Below are 22,978 nucleotides of genomic sequence, written 5' to 3'. Positions count from 1 at the left end.
CGCCAAACAAACCCGAGCGCGGCCCCGGGAGCGGAGCGGGACCGAGCGGTCCGGCTTTCGCCGCGCCGCCCATGAGCCAGGCACGGCCGGACAGGTGAGGCCCGCGCCCCGCAGGGCTCTGCCGCGGGGGCGCGGGTAGCTGCGCTCCCCCGGACGGCGCGAACCCGCCGCCCCCCCGAGCCCGGGGCAGCTCCCCGTCCGCGCCCGGCGCTGGCAGCAGCGCCCGCTCCCCCTTCCTCCCTCCCTGCGTGCTACCCCCGAGCCCGGCCGGGCACAGCGCCCGGGGGCCGCGGAGGGCGGGCGGGGTGTGCCCGGGAGGCGCCCTGCTGGGAGACCGACCCTCCGTCCATCCATCTGTCCGTCCGTCCAGCCCCGCGCTCCGAGGCGCCCGGGCTTTTGTTCCCGGTGCCTCCCCCGCCTGTCCCCCGCCGTGCCGAGCTCCTGGCTCCTCTTTTTCCTGTGTTCGCCTCGGTGCAGCGGGAGGCGCTCCCGTCCCGCCGCCCCCGGTCCGCGGTGCTCTGGGGCTGGGAGGCGCTCCCGTGTCTGGGTGGCTGTTTTGGGGAGGGGAGAAGAGGGTGGTGTAGGTGCGTGGAAAGCGGATTTTCTCAGTGCTTTTGCCGTGCTGCCGTGTAATGGGCTGGTGCAAAATGCGTTCCCCGGGGGAAGGGGAGCGTGCGGCGCGCTGGGAGAGTTCCCGCAATAGGCGGTTGTGCATAATGAGAGGGAGGAGGCTGAGCGACGATCCCGAGAGCGGCGCTTCCCGGCGGGCAAAAGCCTCGAGAAGGAGGAGGGGAATTCGGTAAAAAGGCTCGGGCGATGATCTGAGCGAGCCAGTGTAGGAAGTCCGTGCTCTTGGGAAACCGCCGGCTTCCTACGGGCCGCTGCAAAGGATGGAGCGAGGACGGGAGCGAGCGTGTCCTGGAGTCAGGAGCAGGCTGAGAGGAGTCCGCGTTCATCGACTTGGGAAATCGATGTATTATGGACTTGGTTTCGCAACGTTTCTGTTCTTTTTCCAGCGAGGCTGAGCTGTGTGGGAGCACTGCCGCGAGGGAAAGATGCCTGTGGTGTGGCCAACCCTGCTGGACCTCAGCAGGGATGAGTGCAAGAGGGTCCTTCGCAAACTGGGTACAGTAAGATGCAATTTGTGGGTCTGTATGTTTGCCCTTCTGAGATTTGCCTGCCTGCTGCTTCCTTGGAATAATATATCTACAGGCAACTTGCAAGTAATGTCCTGCATCTTCCATGTGTCGTTGGTTTGACAGTCCTGGCTCAGAATGTTAAAATGAGGTTTGGTGGATACTCTCAGCCCCAGCAGAGTGAATGGAGGAGGATGGTTTTGGTTTGGTCCAATCTCTCATGGATGTCCTTGTTGCAGTGTTGCACTGCTGGAGGTTTTTTACCACTGTTATCATGAAACGAGATGTTCTGTGAGGAGAGTCTTTGGGGTTTGGTTTGGTTTGTTTTCTCCCCCTTCCCCCAGTTCTGTGTTTAGACACCTTTTTGTACCCAAAAAAATACACTGTGGAACCCTGGCTTAAATGGCACTGTAGGACTGAGTTCCAGTATTAAAGTTAATACTGTGAACACTTCAAATACGGGGGGGAAAAGAAATGGTGCTGGTTTGTGATCTACAGTGGCACGTGTTGTCAGGTCAGGGGGAGAACCATGTCCTGGCTCAGCTGCCGTAAACACAGGAGCTCTTTGCATTGTTTCAAGTGCAACTCAGTGTCTGAGCCCCCTGCCCAAGCCATGGGTACTGGTTTTGTGCTCTGCCCTTGTGGGTCTGTGTGTATAAGGAGAGATGCTTTTCCATTTTGTAAAGTAATAAAAACATTTCCTCCTTCCTCAAGCATCCACTTTTGGCTGCCCCAGGAGAGAGAATCCTTTGTTAGACCTTTGATCTGATCCAGAACAGTTGGTTTTGAGTTCTTGGGGCTGACTTTATTTAACTAAGGGGGTTTCTAGCTAGTTAAATGATGCATAATACTAGAAGGGGAGAAAAAAAGCCTTAGATTTATTTTCAGACTTTACTCTAAAGACCATGATGTTGGAGATGATGTCAGGAAGAAAGCTGAGCTCCCTCTGACTTCCTGTGACCGTCAAGTGACAACTTTTCTTGTTCTCATTTTGCTTGAATGCTCAGAGATGAGGTGCCATATTTCCTAGCTGTGCCAAGGTTCCTCTATGTTGTGAAACCATTCACTTTATGTTTTGAGAGCTGAGAGTTTATTTTCCCTCCCTCTGCCCTTTTAATTTCATTTCTTGGGAATGTGGGACATGTGTTCTGTTGAAAGGGTGGCACAGATGTTGCACCCAACCCTGCAATAGGATGGGCATCTCTTAAGGTGACAGCTCTGAGTCTTGAGCAAGGCTCCAGAAGGACAAAAAACTAGGAGCAAGTGCAGGGTGCCAAAGGCTTTGGGCCGCATCTGTGCTCCTAAATTTTGTGAACGTAGCTGTGCTGGCCGGGAGCGCGGAAAAACCCTCCCCCTGAGCTGCTGGGTGTGCTGGCACAGCTCTGCTGTGCAGCTGAGCCAAGCAGGGCTGCAGCTACACCTCCCTCACTGACATAACCTGGGCTGACAGGAAAGGGAAAAGATGAATAAAAGAATCCCTTTTTTTTTTTTTTTTTTTTTTTTTTTTCTTGTTCTGCTGGCACGAGCCGTGTCCCCACGAGGGGGCCCTGTCAGCGGGGCAGGGCTGAGGCAGAGCAGAGCAGCTCTCTCTGCAAACAGGCTGCAGGGAAGGAAGCAGCAGCTCCCTGACCCTCACATCCAGCAGTATCCATCTGCTTTCCAGAGCCCTGCTTTCCCAGCTCTCAACACAACATCCCACTCGGCTGATGGTTTAGCAGGAGTCAAGTAGGTGAGGCCGGGACACATCCCGAGGTGTGCAGTACTCGGTGCTGCTCCTGGTTATCACTGAGCAGGGTGATGGTGGCACCTCCCACTGGAAATAATGATATTTCTTTGTGAAACTCGTTCTGGCTGGGTTTTGATGTGTTCTGTGTTGGAAAGAGAGTGCCCCAGTTAGTGATTGCTGCACAGACACAAGCTGGTTACAGCTTTCTATAATCTTCACTACCTTCCAAAAGACCAGAATGTGTATTTTTAAAGCTCTAGCACAGAGGATCTCTATTTATAATGCAGAAAGAAAAAAAAGTCTATCCTTGCTAAATAATTATATGGTTGTGACTGAGAATTACTTTAAGTAATTCTTAGGGATTAACAGAGGAAAATCATTAGTATCCTAAATATTGTAATGTGCTTGTCTAAATAAATGTTGATATTAGTAATAACCATTGCATTAATTAGCAAATGTTTTATGACTGAAGCTGTAAATGCCTCTGTGGGTCACTCAGCGTCCCTGTGCCCAGGCTGAATAGTTAACCAGAACGACTCTGCTTTGTGTTCTGTCTGCTTAAGCAGGACAGGAGAGCAGGACTTCTTTTCAGCACAATTCCCTGATTTGATTTGTAAATTAGCTCTTTGGAATCCTGAACTGAAAGCTTTTCAGAATAGCATCAGTCGTTTCTTTTGCAGGAAACTTCAGAGGTGTGAGGTGTTGGTCTGCACCTTTTATTCCTGGTTTTGGTTAGCCTTTTACTGTTGTATTTTTTAAAACACGAATGGCATGACATCACAGTCACCTGGAATTACAGATTTCCTATAAATCAGAGTTGCGTTTTTGTGAGTTCATCTTTATGATCTAAGTTTCAGAAGGATCTAAGTTTCAGAAGAGCTGGATTGTTTCTTTTTGAGAGCAGGTTTAATTCAATGTGTTGCATTCTTCTCAGGTTCAAGCAGTAGCACATATCAAGTAAATGGGCATAAAAGATTATGATGCTTGTATTTAACAAACTGGAGCTGATGTTCTCCGTGCTAATTAAGGAAAGACATTACCAAAAATCCAGTTGCTCTTTTAATAGTGTATTTCTTCTCCAGGCCAAGTTTTCCATGGAATATAAATAATAATATATTTATGTTATATATTAAAATTATTTAAATATATATTTATATATTAAATATACTACAATATTAAAAATATAAATATATTTTAAAATAATAATTCATATTTTATAAATATAAATAATGATACCTGTTAAAAGATTTCCTTTTCCTACTCCTAGAGAATTCTGAGATACTCTCCAAACTGGGGGACGGTTTCTTCAAGCTTTTGCCTGAACTGTCAGCTCAGAGAGAGCTTGACATATTCACTTGGGTTTATAAACCAGATAATCCTCTGTGATGAGACAGTTGTTTCATAGAAATGCTTCGTGCTGCAGAGTAATTGATTGAGAGAGTTCTAAATCATCAATCTCTTTTGAAAAGCACTAAATAATTGAAAGACAAGTTCCTCTTAATGATTTTGAAAATTAATAGAATACTGTCAGTAATAAGGAAAATAGTGTGTGGTTTTTTTTCCCCTTTGCTGTGAGCATTAAATAGAAATACCCTTTGCTCTCTCCCCTCAGAACTGGAGGCGTATGCAGGTGTCATCAGTGCCTTACGTGCACAGGGGGACCTTACGAAGGAGAAGAAGGATCTTCTTGGAGAACTTTCCAAAGTGCTTAGGTAACCCTGACCTTTTTAAAATTAGAGCCATGGCCTGTCTTCTTTTCTTTGGTGTTTTGTGGGAGTGTTAGAGGACTACAGCCAGCTCAAGTGCTGGCTTGGGCTTCTGTCAAGGTAGGACTCCAAGGTCTTGGAGCCCAGGATGCCTCAAAGCTGCATGTTCTGTGTGAATTTTTCTGCCATATCCTTTTAAATGTATTGCTCTCATTAGGAGGTTGGATTCTGGCTGTTTTGCAGGGATACCCTGTGAACAGTAATGTTCTTTTTATTCTTCAGTAATGTTTTGGAATAATAATACAGTTCACTCTTTCTCCCCGTGACAGGAAAAGTTAAACGACAATCTCTTAAACATAAATGCCCATTCCCTGAGGTAGATTAATCATAAGTTTAATTTCAGCTGGAGTTTTTAGATAAATGTTCATGTCTCCTCCTGACTGAAATAAATGGCTGGTTTTTAACAGCATTTCCACGGAGCGACACCGTGCCGAGGTTCGGAGGGCTGTGAATGATGAGCGGCTGACCACCATCGCACACAAGTGAGTTACAGGGCTTTCCTGCCCTGACTTCCACAAGTACCCTTTGGAAAAATCCATTACGCCTTAACTGAATGATGGAACTTGGAAGATTGATGGTGGTTTAAAGAACAGTAGTTAAAACAGTGTGTGGGTGCAAGAATTACTGTATCAGGTCTGCATCAAGGACCTAGAAATAGTTCTTTAGTACGGTTGCATTTTGGATCCCAGGCCATCCCATGCACTGCACAAGTACAATATAAGAAACAAGCTGGTGGCATGAAAATCTTTCTGTAAGAGAGACCAGAAGAAACAGAGAATGGAGAAAACAAAGTTCCTAAGCAGGATGAACACGTTTGCTTTATTACTTTTTGATTTGCCTTTAGTTTTATTTTAATCCATTTGGAAAGGTTATGTTAAGAGGGACTTAACTACATAGAAAAGACAAAGGGAGGGGAAAGAGGTGGAAGAGATGAATGGAAAGCAAGCAGTGTATCAACACGGAGAAATGGTCAGAGTGGAAAAGACTGCAGAATGCAGTTGGTGCCATCAGTGTCCCCATCCTGTGACAGTGCAGCTGCTGCGCTGGCACCAGCTGGGCTGGTTCCTCTTTGGTGTGCTGTCACTGCTGCTGAGAGGCGCAGAGGAGCCAGAGAACAAGTGGTTGTGTACCTTTGTATCTTTAAGAAAGGGGAAAAAATAATGAAAAGTAAGCTTGTAGTTGTCAAATCAGGATTCTTTTCTTGAATCATGTTTTCTTTTTAAGTTAGTAGTTCTGGTCTTAGCATTTTACAGATCATGCATAGTTTGCCCTGAGGTGTTGCACTTCAATGAGGTGTTATAATCCAGACAAGGTGCAGTTGTGAAGTGCTGCATCTCTTTGCTGTGGTAATTCCTTGTGAGTGATGGTTGGTAATACAGTATTTGATTTTTATAATTCTCCAACTCATTAGGAAGGCTGACTTTGCTACCTTTACTATATGGAATGTTTGTACTCTGTATTTTTTGTTTTTAAAATGTATTTTTACCTCAACTCATGAAGCTCTTTTTGTACCATATGAATATGTATGAAGAATGCTGAAGCATATCAAGATTTAACAACAGAGCAGATTCTGTGTGTTCTACAAACTAATTTGTAGTAGCTTTTGCTGCAACTTGCTTGCAATATTTCATGTGAGAAGTTGTTCTTCAGAATATATTAATACATTAAATGGGTTGATTTGCTTAAGAACATTGCAGCATTGGAAAACAATTTACCATTTTGGTTTTGCTGATTTGACAAATAACTCATGTAAAATAGTCATAAACACTTCTCCACCTAGGTAAAACCAGCATTTTTATCAAACATTCTAGTTTGTGTGTAAGTACTAAGGTTATAGCAAGTTAGCAGGACACAAGTTTCTGCTTAGGAAAATGCTCGGGGTGTATTTAAATAATTTCATGTTCTGTTGCCTTGTTTGAGACTACTTTAATAAGTCTCAAACCCTTCTGTTAAGGCTAAACAAGATTTGCATTAGAAGCTGAGGGGTTTTCCCTACAACATAATCCATTTCTGGAGTCTTTTATGAAATCTGTTGGGTTTCTAGGTATTGTTGTTATCCAGAAGCAGAGGGTGCCAACTCTACCTGAATAGTAGCAAACCTAGTAAAGGGGGGTTTGAGTGTGATGCCCACACACTTCTGAGCCCTGAAGGGCTCTGTAAAACAAAAAAGTAAGAGAAGAATCAACTCTTCAATTTAATATAGGGGGTTTTCTGTATCAGCTGAGAGAGGTAAGGGCCTTAATGAAACGAAGAAAGTTGAACATTGGTGCTGGAGTATGTCCTAAACTGCCTTTTAGACTGATGGGGGGAGATAAAAAGGTGCTTAAATAAGAACCCTGAGTGTTTAGAAACTGTTCAGATACTTACAGGATGTGCATTTCTGTTCAGCATGTCTGGACCAAACAGCTCCTCCGAGTGGTCCATAGAGGGCCGCCGCCTGGTGCCGCTGATGCCGCGGCTCGTCCCACAGACGGCCTTCACCGTCACCGCCAACGCCGTGGCCAACGCTGCCGTCCAGCACAACTCCTCCCTCCCAGTGCCTGCAGAGACTGGGAACAAGGAAGGTGAGCGACACAGGGGGCCCTGCTGCAGCCTGGGGGAAGTCTAAAAATAATGTCACGGCAAAAATTGGTGTCTTGGGTTTTAGGTGTTAGATATCAAAGGTGTTATTGCAAAGCCAGGCTTGGACAGGGCTTGGAGCAACCTGGGCTAGTGGAAGGTGTCCCTGCCCCTGGCAGGGGGTGGAACTGGAAGAACCTTAAAGTTCCTTCTAGCCCAAACCCTTCTGATTCTATGGTTCTATGAAAAAAAAAATTCCGAATCTTTCTTATTAAACATTATTCACAGAAATATAACCCCCCCTTTTTTTAAGGATACCTTTCCAGTATCTGCAGCATAAATCTGGCAGCTTTGTGTTGGTGAGCATGCTAGCAACTGAGACACAAAAAATCCCAGCTTGTCAGGAAATTAGGGGAACATTCACTGATTAACTTCTTCAGCTCTGTAAGCTTTAAAAACTTGTACCAGTGGCTTAAGATTTGGTGAAGTTCTGTAAGTGATCAAAGACTCTTAAGAACGCTTTGTTTTAAGAACGTTAGAAGGTTTTGCTGAAAGTCAAGAATATATTGGGTTTTGTTTTGTTTTGTTTTCCAGATAAAACATACTAAGGTAACAAGTTAGAAGGTTGCTTTATGCTTTCCCTATGCCTTTGAAATAATGGTAGTACACATTCCAGCTGACTTGGCTGCACAGACTTGAACTGTGCTTTATGCAACTGGAACACGTGTAACACTTGAACATTTGAAACAGGCTGTTTTATCCTGGGTTTGTGAGAAACTGGATCATTGTATTACTACATATAAGCAGTGGTTTAAAAAAGCTGATTAGCAAAATCAGTCTCCATTACTGAAGGAATATTTTGGTTTTTTCTACTGGTGTGCTGTTGAGGACAGGCGATGGCACTTTTCTATCACTTAAAAGTCTGGATATGGTCATTTACGGAAAAGCAAAAAGATCAAAACATTGAATTAGTGCTAAAATGAAAAGAACAAATTGTGAAGTAAAACATCAGAATACCAAGAAACCTGACATTGGCAGCACAGATTTCTGGGGGTGGGAGGAGGAGGGAGGTTAGATTTCTGTGTTGTCTTTAAAGACCATGAACTCCGTGGCCATACTTAGCTCAAACTGGAGAGCATTCCACAGTACCAGGACTGCAGAGGCAAAAATGGGGGTAATGACCCAATGAGTCTTTGGCTTCCATTTCAGTTGTTAACGCAGTGATAGAATAATGGGATTCTGCACTTCAGTTATATGGAAGGTGTCTTTTCTCCTCTTCAGTGGTGGTTTGCTATTCCTACACAAGTACCACTTCAACCCCAACATCCACCCCAGTTCCAAGTGGCAGTGTAGCAACAGTGAAGTCCCCCAGACCTGCCAGCCCAGCTTCCAGTGTAGTCGTCCTGCCAAGTGGAAGTACTGTGTACGTCAAAAGTAAGTGATCCCAGCACCTGCTTAACCAAAGGGAAGGAAAGGGATGGTCTGGGGCCTGAAGGACAGGCTGAGTTAAGCACTCTGACCTTGGGCAAGTTTTTGAAGGCCTTTATGCCTTTGTTTAGGCTAAAGGGGGAATTCATTGCTTCCCTTTTTCAGAGAAATCATGTTCAGGATAAATCCGCTCACAGCAAAATGCTGCAGGGAGCAGTAATGCTGCAGGGACAACAAGAGGGGAAAGTATTTTGAAAATAAAATATAGAAATTGTGGTATATCAGTGGATTTCTAATCCATCTTGTTGAGAATTTGTCTTTAAGGTGGCTTTGCTGGTTGTTTCTGCAGAGAACTTCCCTCTTCATTCTGGTTAAATAATGCATAGCATTCACTTACTTGAGTTAGAGAAGGTCCCTCCTTTCCACTTTCACAGTTGATACAGACTTTTTTTTTTTTTTTAAGAATGCAATTTGGCAGGCATTTATGTGCTTACATATTGACTATGTCTGACCATTTTGTGATTGATTTGGAAGTCAGTCTTAGTGGACTTTCCTTCCTGGGCAGCTGTGAAAGCTTCATATGAATTCCCACCAGATTCCCATATTCATGTATTTAAATTTGGAAATAGAAACAGGTTTTTTTGTGTTGTGTGTGTCCCCTTCTTTGTTTGGCTGATAAATCAGCTAGTTCTAAAAGCAGAGTGCAGCCTCATATGTATGCCCTCATTGTAGGTAGTTTTATTTTACTAATAATTAAAATGTTTCCTTCTGTCCTTGTTTGGTGTCTATCAAAATGACAAAGATTAACAGTGAAGGTTATAAGTGGTATTTTTATGCTTGCTTAATATTTTTTAAATTATTTTAGTCTTTTTGCTCTATGTATACATTTATATCAGCTGCTAGCTAGTCAGAAATGTCACACTGTGCATAAATATATTGTTACCTGCAGACCACTAGTGGCTGTGTCAGCCCAGGGAACCCACTGCATTAAGGTTTTTCTGATTTATGCACTAATCACTTGGCTTCAGTTTAAAGGTACAGGGAAGAATGTTCTTAACATCTTAAAATTTTAATGTAGACCTCTACTGAATTTTTACATGGTAATGAGTATCAAACCAGTCTAGACACATGATAGAGGGATGATCATTTTTATTCTGTCTGTCCCTAGATTTCATTTCCCCCCAATTTGGGTGCTCCATTTTGTTGATGTTTTGTTTTTGAGAAATCCTGTGTCTGTCAGAGCTACATCAGTCGCATTAATTTTCACGAAGCTGCTCAAGAGCAAACTCGAGAGGTGGGAGTGACAGTCCTGCCTTTGGCACCGGTGTGTGGTGTGCCCTCTCCCTGGCCAGAGCCTCACTGAGCCATTAACCTCTCCCTGCCTCTGCTTCCTTACCTGTCAGGTGTGACTTACAGTGCAAAACTTAGTACAAATGCAATTTCTAATATGGCACAAATGGAAGAACATTCTTGCAGAACCCCAGCAGTGAAAACAGGAGATGAAATGAACTGTGCTTAACATAATATAATGCTCTGCTAGTTTAATCTTACTTTATTACTTCTTGGTTGGGTGGTTGTTGGGTTTTTGGGGATTTTTTTGTGGGTGAGGACCACAAACAAATAGTTCTCTCTTCTGTATTTCTTGGTGCCCCAGCAAAATAACAGCTGTGTCCTAACATTCCAGCTGCTTGTGGATTCAAATGGATTGTGAAGTTCTGAGACTCCTGCACATGTTCAGTGTGATTGGGGCACTCACAGTTGTAAGTTTGCATAGTGCACTCACAGTAATGCTTAAAAACCTGTCCACAATAAACCCTGAAGTCACGTAACCAAAGCTCTCCTTTAGGGAGGGAGATCACCACGAGGCTGGTGCAGTAAGTTGTGATTAGAGTTCCATTGTGCTGCTGCAGCCAGCTGCAACTCTGGGCTGGAGTTCAGAGCCAGCTTAAAATGAAGCCTTTGCTTCTCTTCTCCGGTTCAGGGTCCCACCTCTGTGGGTACGGCTGTTGTCCCCGGGGATGGACCTGCAGATGAGCCGGAACTCCTGCTGACACAGAATCCCACTTCTCAGAAGTTCCTTGCTGTGCTGCTGGGCACTTTCTTGTCCATGTTAATTCCTGCATCTTCACTTTCTGAATGCCTGAATATTTAGTGATTTTAATTAGAGATTGGCCATAATTAGATCTTGACCCTAATTAGAGGTTGACTGCCAATCCAGTTTTTGCTCAGGTTACCAGCAGCAAGGCTGCTTTTTGCTGTGATGGGGCTTTTTGTCTTCAAGCCCCAGGCACGTGGGACAAGATCTTCAGTTGACTTCTGCACAAGGAGGATTGCATCTCTTCAGCTTATCTCTGGTTGTTTGGGTTTCTTTTTTTAAACAGTTTGACTCTGGTTAACATAAATCACAGAATCACTGCCTTCAATGCTACCCAATAGCTGTAAGAATTTGGTTATTAAATTGTGTCTTTCTGTAATCTAGACCAATTATGAACCTCTTGCCTACTTTGGAAAGTTTCATTTAGATTTAAGATCCATTAATCACTTTTATCCTTTGCTGAGCTGAATATTGCAGCAGTTTTTTTGCATGTGTGCAGTAGATACTTGTGAGGCAGAAGGAACTCTTTTGAGCCTGGATTTGTTTTGTTTTTCATGACTGTGTTTTATATCTGTTTTATACCTGTTGCACAAAATGCACCAAAGAAGGGAAAAAGCTGACAAAGTGAGGTTAAATCCTCATAGTTAAATTGAAGAAAGAATCTCAAGATGCTGTACTGAGGGAAAAGGGAGAAGGGTGCTGGAGGGATAAGCATGGCATGGAAGTAGGTGCAAAGGCTGAAATCAAGGAGACTGTAGGAAAATAAACTTTGCAGTTGCTGCAAACAAAACCACCACCACTACCACCAATGCAGTGAAAAGTTTTAAATTGAAATCTGCATGGCATTATGCCAACCCTAACTCCTCATTAGTGTAACTTCTGGAGACAGAATGAAATCCCTGTACTGGCTCTTACGTTCTTTTAATCTCTCAACCCGAGTGGACTAACCCAGTAACTGAGCACCTGGGTTTTTTGTGAGGGTTTATCTCTGATTCCTGCACTCTGAGTGTGGCCTGTGCCAAGGACTAGGAGCATCTGAGATGTGATCCAGGTTGGTTGTGACTGTGAGATGTAATTTACCTTCTCTTTCTTTCTGTCTTACTTGCAAGAGGGCATCAGACTCAAGAGGGGTGTAGTGTTTCAGGAAGCACTGGGAGCTGCAGACAGGGGCAGTGTGATTTAGCAGAAGTGTTTCTCTTCCAGGTGTCAGCTGCTCAGATGATGATGAAAAGCCCCGCAAAAGACGGCGAACAAATTCCTCCAGTTCTTCCCCCGTGCTCCTGAAAGAGGTCCCGAAGGCAGTGACTCCTGTCACTAAAACTATCACAGTGCCTGTAAGTGGCAGCCCCAAGATGAGTAACATAATGCAGAGCATTGCCAACTCCCTACCACCACACATGTCGCCTGTGAAAATAACCTTCACGAAGCCCTCGACGCAGACAACCAACACCACAACACAGAAGGTATGTGGGGGAAGCTGCCAAATGTACCTTTATTCTCGTTCTGTCAGTGAGTAAGGTGTGATGTTTGACTCTTCCTTTCTATGAACTGTCTGGCTGGTTTTTGAGGATTGCCCTTGGGATAAGGTAATCCCTCTTTAAACCGACCCAAGAGAAAGCCAAGCTCTTGTATGACTTTAGTTCAGCTATGTGTGAAAGGACCTGGATTGACAGCCGTGGAGACTGAAGCCCTCTTTTTATCCACAGAACAGGTACAGCACAGGCAGCGGGAGTGCAAGCTTCCCCCAGACTGCCCCAGCAATGTGCCTCAACCCTGACCTGAAGGGACCACTTCTAGGGATGAGAGGGGATTCAGTCTCCATGCTCATTCAATTCTTGGCCTCTCTGGTGAGACTGCCAGCAAGGTTGCCAGTTAGTACCCTTTGTGGTGTTGGGTTTTGTGATATGGACACTAGTCCACTGAGAACTGGATCACATAGGCCACTGAACAGCCTTCAGATGGTAACAACTATTGGTCAAAGGTAATCTTTCTTATTTCTATTTTCCTTATTTATAATTATTCTTTGCAGTAGTAGAATTCCAGGAGAGATGGCGTGGGCTTTCCCTTGCCAAGCTTTTTATCTAGAGATTAGTTTTCTTGGCTCTATAAAGCATATTCTTGGAGCTGATCAGAGACTGGGGGGGCTTTATTTTCCTTTCAGTACTAGTGTGCCATTTCTCATTCCACGTTAACAGTGGTCAAAATCAGTTGCATTATTTCAGCTGAGTGTGCCCAGCTTTCACCACAGTGCAGTGTGTGGGAAGGGTTTTCCCTGTTGAAGTTTTGTGCTAGGCTCAGATTTTTATGTGCCTAATCTATGGCATAACTGTTTTCCCATGCTTCAGAAAGCATTTCAGATGTGTCTGTTTTCTGTTCTTAAGATGTAAAAAAAAAAAAAGATGAATGGCTCAGACCAAGTTCATTCTTGGCACAGTTATTAATTAAGGCAGACTTCAGGGAGGGGGGTATCTCTGTGGAGTTAATTTGGCCTCGATGCTGACAGACTGATGGTAGGCTGGCCACTAACAAGCATTTTTTTCCAACTGTGAGAGGCTGACTGTTGAGCTCAAACCTTCACATGGTATTTGTTCTATTAGTCTTAATTGTTTTATGACTCTCTTTGGATTAGCAGGTTCCCATGTCCCGATTTTTGGAAACTTTAAAACCAAGTAAGATTAACTGAAGTAGTGTGCAATAAAGATCTTGCTCTCTGGCCTTTTCCCACTCCAGGGCTCTTTGATGTTTTCATTTGATTCACTGTTTTATAAGTGTCTTTAATCAAATTTCATCTCTGAAAACATTATAGAAATCCACCAGTGAGCATAAACCATGAAATAAATGTCCTGCACTGAGTGCAGCAAATCCACAGCTACTACAGGGCTTCACCACCCATCCTGTTGCTCGTTAGGCTCATCTTTTGTGCACAAAGAATTTTTTTGCCTTCAGTTTCTGTAGGGTTGTATTAAGTATGGGTGCTAGATATCATGGTAATTAAAGACAGAGGGTATTAAATCTCCAAAAGAATGAACTGTTGGTGTTTGCTGCAGTTGTGGCTCTGCCTGTTCTGACATGGGAATTTTCGGGTTTGCTGTGCATAATATCCTTCTAATCTGCAGTGACAGGAAACTCAGTGCTTGTTTCATGTGGCAACCAGGGCAGAGTTTGTATCTGAACATGTCACACTGCCCTCTTTTGTTGGATTTAGATATGCCAAAACCTGCAACTGGATCGTTTTGGTGGGAGAAGTCCCCTTCCGTAGTTTTCAGTGGAATGTCGGGCTTGTTCACTCATATCCAGCAGCACATTTCCAGGCTCAGTGTGAGCTCCTGGATATGAATGAAGTTCCTCATCTCTAGGTGGCAGCTTTTTGAATTGCTTTGACGTTTTAGTAGGTTGGAGGCAGATTTGTGGTAACAACTAATAATGTCACAGCTCTGGTTTCTGGATTGTCTGATAATAAAGTCCCCTGTCTAGGACACAGAAGGAATCCAGTTAGTGAAGTTCCTGGCAGTCGGAACCTTTATTTTTCAGGAACTAGGTTTGGATGTCTGTCAAAATAGAGCTGACAGGACTAATTTCAGTGTATGTTGGGAATTAGTTTTTACTGTAACAATTACAATCAACAACAAAAAAGAGCCAACTTGATTTTGTGTGTGTGTGTTTAAAGCCAGGCAGTCTCTGCTGTAAAACATGTGATGCAGTTTTGGTAGCCATGAGAGATTCTTTTGATCCTTTCAACATGCGTGAGAAAATAGTATTTCAGAAGTGTAAAAGTTGGGATCTCAGCTTTTACATTATTATCTGAGTTTTGTTTTCTGGACGCACTTCACACGTGAAGCTCACTGAACTTTGTTCTGATGTGTTAATTTTGAAAGATGAAATGGCACAGAGAGACCCAAACCTGCTTAGTCACGGTACAGCAGGCATTGCTGAACTGCAGTGCTTTACAGGCTTTATTTCTTGCATGAGCAAATCACGTGGTGTTTAAGTGATAGTCTTGGACTGATGGTTTTATCTCTGTCCTTGAAGGAAGAACAATGGTCTTCAGGATTTTGATTGTGCCCAGATTCATTCTGAGTATCTGTGCTTAGGAGAGATGCTGAACTTGCCCTGTTGCACTGTGGTTTATATGCCCACTAACCTGCAATCTGCCTTTTGTAACTGCAAAGGTTGTCCTTTGACTGTATTCCTAAGTTAGTTACCCTGAGTGGAATGGAGCTGACCCTAAATCAGACACTTGGGAAGTGTTTCTGGTGTTAACTGACAGCTTAGGGGACAGATAAAGCTCCAGAGCCACATCGTAGGAGCTTTTCCCCTGCAGTTCTCCCACCAGAACCAAGCTGTGCCATGTTCAGCTCCTCTGAATGGTTGTGGCCTGAGAGCAATTTGAGAAGGGGGTTTTAATTAAGTCAGGGTTGAGCAGAAGGCAAAATTAAGACTGATGCAAAGAAATGTTCTCACTGGAAGGTGCAGGAAGTGTGGAAACTTTGTCCTGCAGGCACTGCTCAGGTGTGGGCAGCCTGCTCTGCTCCAGGGGACAGCGAGGTTTTGGGTTTCCTCAGATCAGGATATGAAAGGTTGAGCTAAGGGGCAGAGACCATAAAACTAAGGGCAAAAGGAGAGGCAGAGGCAGCCATGGTGAGGAAATTTGCTGCTTCTACTCCATCCATGTGGTTATTGCCTTTTATTTTTGTCCTCCATTTTTCTTTAAACAAATTATAAACTCTTGATCTCTTACTGCTCAGTCTTTTGCTTAAGTGTATTTTTGGAGCCATTATCATGTTATTTCTTTATCAGGCAAGGTTTCAGTAGTCCTTGGGTAGCAGTTAAGACTATGTGTGTGAGCTGACCCAAGTTTCTTTGCTCCTCCTGTACTGTTTTTTTCTGTCTGCTTTTGTTACATGGAATCATTAATAAGTTTATATTTTCAAGGTTTTAATAAACTAAATTTTTATTGGAACAATTGCATTATTAAAATAATTTCTCAATATTCTTGCTTGGTAAACTGAAGATATGTTGTATTTCTGTGCTTTTTTTTTCTATTTTAACTGTGTAAATACAAGAAGGTGCATATAGGTAGAATAAAAGGAGTTTGCTTTATGTAAACTGTCCCCATAGTCAATAACAAATAATAATAAAGGCTTAATTTTCTTGGTCAGTTGCTTAAGGACAGACATCTTCCAATCTTGCCATAAATTCTCTGGATTTCTATGTTAGATCAGATTCACAGAGTTTTGATTGTAGCTTGCACTGGGGTGATGTTTAGTCTCTTCAAACAAATGGTTTTCTAACGTATAAGGAAGAATTTCTAGTTCCTGAGAGCACTAATTAAAGCAGAAAATGTTTCAAACCTCAGCCATTTTTCTTGCATTGATGAAGTATTGTTTTCAGCCTTGTGGGTCAAAAATATTTCCCATTACTGACTCAGCAAGTGCTTGTTAATTGTTATTAAGAGAAGAAACCCATCCTCTATTCTCTCTCATTGCCCTTTCTTGCTATTTGTGCAAGGTTTGGGAGAATGGTGCTTAAATCTTGCTGGACCTCCATTCAGTTCCATTGAAAATGGGCTTCAGGCTTCCTGGCCCAGTATAATGAAGTCAAGCAGTTCATTTCTGTCTGTTTGCCTTCAGACATGAGATAATTCTACTTTAATTGGGTAGTAATGGTTTTCCTTAAAAAAAAAAAAAAACAAAAACCTTTTAATTTTGAGGAAATGTTTACCGCCACTGCTTTAAAATAATTGAAATTTTCTGTTGCCAGCAAATGTGATTATGACACTCTTAAATGCTCTTAATCATCATGTATCCCTAAAACTAAATAGACAGGTGCATCACTGAATTTTTATGCTTCGAAATGCGTGCGAGGAGCAAATGAATTTCCTGTTGTCCTTCTTCTTCTTCTTCCAGGTGATAATAGTAACCACCTCTCCAAGCTCAACTTTTGTCCCCAACATCCTCTCCAAGTCCCACAACTATGCAGCAGTTACCAAACTTGTCCCCACGTCGGTCATTGCCTCGACGACGCAGAAGCAGCCCGTGGTCATCACTGCGGCCCAGCCCTCTGTGGGCAGCAGCAGCTGCTCCGCCGCCTCCTGCACCACCAGCACCATTGCTGTGACTGCTGTCGTGTCCTCCACGCCTTCCGTGGTCATGTCCACCGTGGCACAAGGTATGGCCAGAACTCTGCATTTCCACAGGCTCCTATCTGGGGGAGTGCTCTTTGATGGGAGACTGGCACCAGGAGGTGGGTGATGAGTAAAGCACAGGAGGTGTGGAAGGAACTCGGCCCAGAGACTCCACAAAAGTTCTTGCTGAACTCTTTTCGTCTTTACTTCCACAGTTAATGTGCAGACCTTCTTTTCAGAGAGAATGTGGTGGGGCGGGGTGACATAGCTTTTTGTTTTTAAAAATGTGGCATGTATCATTAAAATGCTGTAGCCCCCAAATGACTGGCTTTGAGAAACTACACCTGATGCATGGAAGTGGATGTTTCCAGTATTTGAAGGTGATTTCTTAAAAGCCTGATTTACAAAAACATGCAAAGTTAACATCAAATAAATACAACTTAAGTTTAATATGCCTAGATGACAATTATGAAAGGTAGAGAAGTGTTTACATCTTGTCATCTGTGTATTTTATCAGCATGTCAGTTCTAAAGTCCTTTATAATTAAGGCCTGAGTGGGGCTGATTAAAATTTCCAGGTTCCTGATTTCAAATTCCAGCTGTGCATGCCAGCTGGACTGTTCAGCTTCACAGCCACCAGCTAACATTTGAAAGGGAAGCTGTGAATGAATGAAGGGGTCTTAATGAGCAGCACTTAGAAAAACCCCTGTCTGACAGTGACAAGTGTCACATCACAGTTTTTCCTGGCTCATATTTTCCATTCTTGTTCCATCCTACAAAACTGGGTAACCATATCAAGGCTGAGGAGGTATTTTCCTTCCATATTGGTTCTATTAATATAATCAGATACTAATCTACAGAGCAGAAGGGCTTCCAGCAGACTGTTGGAACCGTTGATTTTTAGCTGGGTTTGCTCATGGAAGAGACTTTAATTCTAAATTACAGTAGGTGGAGCACCTCTGTAACAGTTTTTTTCCAACTGTCAGTGTCACTGCAGAAGATGCTGGTGAAACATTTTGGGACATAAACTGATAATCCCTCCAAATGTAAAGGAAATTAAATTCCCTTACCACCTAACAGAGCACTTCAGCCACGTGGGAGCTTTATTTCCTCACAAATACCCATGCATTTTTCAGTAGCTGAAATGCACAGGTATTTTAGAAATTACCGTGTTTTTCTTTCACATTGCACTCTTCAATCTCCACCCATTTGCTCCTCCGCAGGTGTGTCCACATCGGCCATCAAAGTTGCCTCTACCCGGCTGCCCTCCCCGAAGGGTCTGGTTGGGAGCCCCAGCCAGCTCCTGGCCCAGTTCCCCAAGCAGCACCAGCAGTCTCCCAAGCAGCAGCTGCACCAGGTCCAGCAGGCCCAGCAGCAGCAGCAGCAGCTGGTGCCGTCCTCGGGGGCCCAGCAGCAGCCCCAGCAGGCCCAGTTGCCTCCTGGCATCAAGCCCACCATTCAGATCAAGCAGGAATCAGGTAGTGGGAGTTGATCGCGGGTGGTGTTGGTGAGCTCTGGCCATGGCTCAGCACGGCAGGGCAGGATTGTGCCCAAACTCTGCATGGGGAGCTGGCACAATCTCCTGACTGCAGCATTTACCTTTGAACCTGAGTTTAAATAGATATTTGCATGTTTTCAGCGAACATTAATTGAAGAATTTGGTTCTTTCGTTCTTCTTGTTTGGTTCAGGTGTTACAGACCATGCTTTAGGAATATATGTTTTATCTTTAGAGGTTGAGAGGTATGTAAATAACTTCAAAAGTAACATGATTGGCAGCCTGGAAGAGACGAGTTCTCTGAAGATCCAAGAGCTGTTCAACTGTATCAGCTGGAAAAAGAAGTTACTCCATGTTTTAATTCTTTTCTTTGATCCAGAAATCATAACCTACTTTTGAGGTACTTGTCAAAACAAATACAATTAGATCTGGGAGTTGGACTGGATCCTTTTTGTACAGTGATTTATTCAGCTGACTTTGGGCAAGTCATGTATCTCTCTTCTTTGGCTTTTCTCTGCTGTAGCATACAGTTCTTATCTCAGTAAGAAGTAATCCTTGCAAAGTTACCCACTTCTAAAGGAAGAAATGCTATAAAAGTGCAAAGTATTTTTATATGTAGATATTAATATAAAATTAGTATTTTATATTAATCATGTCAGTAAAGTTACCATTTTATAGTCATACTGTTTAGATCAAAGAATTAAAATAGACCATAGAATGAAAAAATAAACAGGCCTACTTCTGTCCTTTGATAAAACTTCCTTAAGGATTCTAGGACCATTGCTTGAGATAAAAATAGCTACTAATGAAGGCAGATAAAAGGCTTCCATCCTCCACTCACTGAACAATACTTGATCCATAAGAGCTTCCCTCCTTGCCTTCTCTCATGGGTTTAAGCTCAATGCGCGTTTTAGTTAAAAGTTTCTTTAGAAATACCACTTAATACCAATTCTTTCTGGAAGATGTGAATCAAGTTTCATGGAGATTTTACTTTTTATCCAATTTTGGGCCTGAATGATGCAAAGGCTTCAGTTTTTCTTTCAGTTTGGAGCTTACTTGCTCTGTACTGCTTTTATAGTCAATGTGGACAGAAGAAAACCTCTCTGGAGGATGTTCCACATCTCAAGTGGGCGAAATTGTTCACCTAGAGATACTTGTGTACAAATGTGAGTGCCTGCATCTCTATGGGATGCAGCCAGGCTGTGTTCCATGCCATGTGACCCCCACAGTGCAATACCTTTGCCTCCCCCTGGAACAGAACACGAGATGCACATCTCCTGGATGTCCTTTGGAACAGATGATGTGAACCCGCTTGTTTGCAGCTGAGCAGTGAATCCCCCAGAGGTCCCATTCCCCAGCACAAGATGGAGAGGGAGGGAGCAGAACCCTTGCAGTACCAAGTGCCCTCATCCTTCATTCTCAGAGCTTGTTTAAGCCCAGTTCCTTTTGGCTTCAAGGTAACCAATCAATCAAGAGGAAAGAGAAGAGTTTACTTAAAATAACCTTCCCTAGCCAGTGCCACAGTTGCTTCCTTACAGTCACTAATACTCCTTGTGCAAAAGGCTTTTTTGGTTTTAATTTGTTCAAGGTGGTGAACTTTGTCCAGACTAATTAAGACCCATTAGGATTTACAGACTAAATTGTTGAAGAATTACTTCACTTTTGGATGGTTCATTATATATGAGCCAATTCAGTCTTGATTGTAACCTGTTGGCTCCTGGGAAACATTCTTCTTTTTGAATCATGGACCAGGAAAAGTTAAAAATTACATCAAACAAAGCAATGATGGAATGGAATCCTATGCCTCAGTGGGAATAACTAGGCATTGAAACAGGCACTTGAAAGGCAAAGATGATGGCTGTCTTGGTATTTGCATAACAAAAAAAAAAAACCCAAGCAAAAAAAAAAAAAAAAAAAAACACCCTCAAAAAATGAAATCATTTTTTTCAGGATCAAGAATACATGGGCTCAGAATTGCAGCCTTGTGGGGCTACTTGCCCGCTAGGCCTTGGTCTGAGAAAGCATTTCAGAAAGTAACTTATCGTGCCTGTATTTTAACAGTGACTTTCTCCTTTCCTAGGTGTTAAAATAATCACTCAACAGGTGCAGCCCAGTAAAATCCTTCCCAAACCAGTTACAGCGACCTTGCCCAGCAGTAGCAATTCACCCATTATGGTGGTTAGCAGTAATGGGACTATCATGACAACTAAACTGGGCACTACTCCCACTGGTAAGTTCTGGCTCTGAGAAGGGAAGGGAGGGTAAACCCAGACATCCAGGTGACCAAACATGGTTTAGGAGGGTTAAAAACCCCACTTCTCTCTCCTGAGCAGTGAGCACACCACCACATTCACAGTCCTGGTGTTACTTATTCTACATCAGGGTTTTTGCACTGAGGGCTCTTCTATTCCCCTTACGATCTTTGAATTGCTGCACAAAAATATCATTGTTCCTTCCCCACTGGGTTATTTTAAAACCTCTAATTTCTATTAACACTGACTTTGGCAGGACACCTGCAGATACTTTGCACTTCTGTAGCATGTTATATTACAAAATTTGCATTGATTTAACTCCAGGAGACAAGTCAGCATCATTCCTATTTTACATATATGGGCTTTAAAAAACAGATGACTTGCTCATAGTCCTGCAGTGAATTTATAGAAAGGCCAGTAAACTGACATTTTAACTCCCGGTTTTTCTGGGCATCTAATTGTATTTGTATTTGTAATTGATTAAAGATCAGAAATAATGCAGACTGTTCAGATTGTAAACTCGTATGAGGAAAGCTTGAAAGGCAGCTTTATCCTGGTTTGAAGAAACTTCTTTGTTTTTTTTAGCATGGGTTGGGAATATTCAAGTAATAGAAATGTTAAGGTTGGAAAAGCCTTCTGAGATTATCAAGTCCAACCATTGACCCAACACCACCACGTTCACATTAAACCCTGTCCCAGGGGCCACATCCTGATGCCTTTGGAGCACTCCCAGGGGATTCCACCACGTCCCTGGGCAGCCTGTTCCAATGCCTGACCACCCTTTCCATGAGCAGTTTTTTCATAGTATCCAACCTGATCCTCCCCTGGTGCAACTTGAGGCCATCTCCTCTTGTCCTTAGCATAAACTAGGGGTTAATGTTCTTTTTATGAGTTTTCAAGTACCTCACAGATACATTCTTGAATTCATTTTAAAAAAATAGCAATTTCACAGTTTATTTAGTTGGGGAAACATGTATTGTGCTCTCTTGGATGTGCACACCTCTTTCTCGCTATAACAAACTGTTTTGCTCTGTGGTCTTTACCAGTTAAGTGCTCTCTCTGCAGCAGTACAAGCAGAATGGAATTACAGTGTTTGTGTAGCTGTTAACTTACTCCTTTTTAGCAAGTTTCTTTTGTGGACTCTGTGCTTCCATCCAAAAATGCACTGTTTCTGAAAAAACAGCATTTATCGCATGTTAGTTTTCTTTTGTGTTGCTGTATGCTAAGTCCATAAAATTGCATCATCGTGGTACATTTTGTTTTTCTCTAAGAGTGTTATTTAGAGCAGTCATTGGTGGTGCTCTGTCTGTAAGAGAAGTGTCTTTCATGAGAGGGAGAGATGAGTTTTAGAAGTGTAATCAGATGCCTGACTCTTGGGCTTCTAAGGGAGCATGAGGCAAAAACACAGGCAGAATCCAAACATCTATTGAGAATTAGAGTCTTAGGCACAAGGGCACGAATTGAAGTAAGGCAGTTGTGAAACATTTGTTAAAATGCTTCAGAAGACTGGGACATTAATTTAAAGCTGGTGTAAAAAACTTACTGAAGAGTTGTGCAGGGTGGTAACAGACTGCAGTGTGGGATCTCTTTGAATAAATCTGATGCTTTTTTTTCCTAAACTAACTTATTTTTCCACAAATACCAGCAGAGGGTCACGTTCCAACAGTGACCTTTCTTTTTCTCTCCCTCAAACAGGAACTCAAGCGACATATACCCGGCCCACCGTGAACCCGTCCCTGGGGGCTCGCATGGCTGGCACTCCAGGGGCTGCCACCTATGTCAAAACCACCAGTGGCAGCATCATCACCGTGGTCCCAAAATCCTTGGCCACTCTGGGAGGGAAGATTATCAGCAGTAATATTGTTTCTGGTAGGCATATGAGTACTTTGATACTAAGACTTACTGCAAAAATAACTTTAGGCCTGCTCTAATTGTTCAAGGAGTTCCATGCTCAAATCATTATTAGGAACTTTGCTGGAGAACTCAGAAGAAAAATAGCTGAGCATGAAGAAGGTAATAGGTAGAGGTCGTGAAGGTGAAGTGTTCTCAAGGATATGGCAGCAGTTCTTGTGGGCAGAAAGGTCAGAAAACACCATTGGCCCTAGTTCAAAACATTTTATAATCTTGATGCTGCCCTTCTCTGTTGCACTGTATGTCCAAAGAACCAGAATAAAAATGAACTGTAAATGTTCAGTTCAGCTGTGCAGTCTGCACCTCATTTGGTATTTTATCGGTGTCAGCCTGTCTTTCCTTTAGCCCACGTTCTGACTTAAACTTTCCCTCCCAGCTTCGTGCAAGACCCTGCTGCTTATTTTTGTTAGTTGGCTGACCAGCCTGGGTTCTCTGCCAGTTACAGACTGGCACAGGCTGCCCGGAGAAGCTGTGGCTGCCCCATCC

The 22,978-nt window shown here is 43.2% G+C and overlaps 1 protein-coding gene across 10 annotated transcripts in view; it reads left to right on the top strand.

Moving 5' to 3' along the window:
• The first annotated feature begins 47 nt into the window (after nucleotides 1–47).
• The window catches only part of EMSY (EMSY, BRCA2 interacting transcriptional repressor), a 37,858-nt gene continuing 14,927 nt past the window's right edge, over nucleotides 48–22,978 (top strand). For 7 of the 10 annotated variants that reach the window (XM_027888293.1, XM_027888288.1, XM_027888286.1 and 4 more), the window contains exons 1-11: nucleotides 48–94; nucleotides 1,017–1,125; nucleotides 4,475–4,574; nucleotides 5,036–5,110; nucleotides 7,017–7,192; nucleotides 8,469–8,621; nucleotides 11,914–12,173; nucleotides 16,617–16,878; nucleotides 18,057–18,311; nucleotides 20,410–20,559; nucleotides 22,277–22,450. In XM_027888293.1, the coding sequence (XP_027744094.1) occupies nucleotides 1,056–1,125; nucleotides 4,475–4,574; nucleotides 5,036–5,110; nucleotides 7,017–7,192; nucleotides 8,469–8,621; nucleotides 11,914–12,173; nucleotides 16,617–16,878; nucleotides 18,057–18,311; nucleotides 20,410–20,559; nucleotides 22,277–22,450 (1,675 nt within the window). In that variant the 5' untranslated portion in view covers nucleotides 48–94; nucleotides 1,017–1,055. The remainder of the gene's footprint in view (nucleotides 95–1,016; nucleotides 1,126–4,474; nucleotides 4,575–5,035; nucleotides 5,111–7,016; nucleotides 7,193–8,468; nucleotides 8,622–11,913; nucleotides 12,174–16,616; nucleotides 16,879–18,056; nucleotides 18,312–20,409; nucleotides 20,560–22,276; nucleotides 22,451–22,978) is intronic. The other 3 variants (XM_027888294.1, XM_027888290.1, XM_027888289.1) reach the window with 2 other exon arrangements.

The sequence above is a fragment of the Empidonax traillii genome, unplaced genomic scaffold, assembly GCF_003031625.1.
Source record: "Empidonax traillii isolate 1590-97213 ecotype Southwest subspecies unplaced genomic scaffold, ASM303162v1 scaffold236:size2090792, whole genome shotgun sequence".
NCBI lineage: Eukaryota > Metazoa > Chordata > Aves > Passeriformes > Tyrannidae > Empidonax > Empidonax traillii.
Note: the sequence above shows the minus strand (reverse complement) of the source record. Positions and strands in the feature narration are given on the sequence as shown.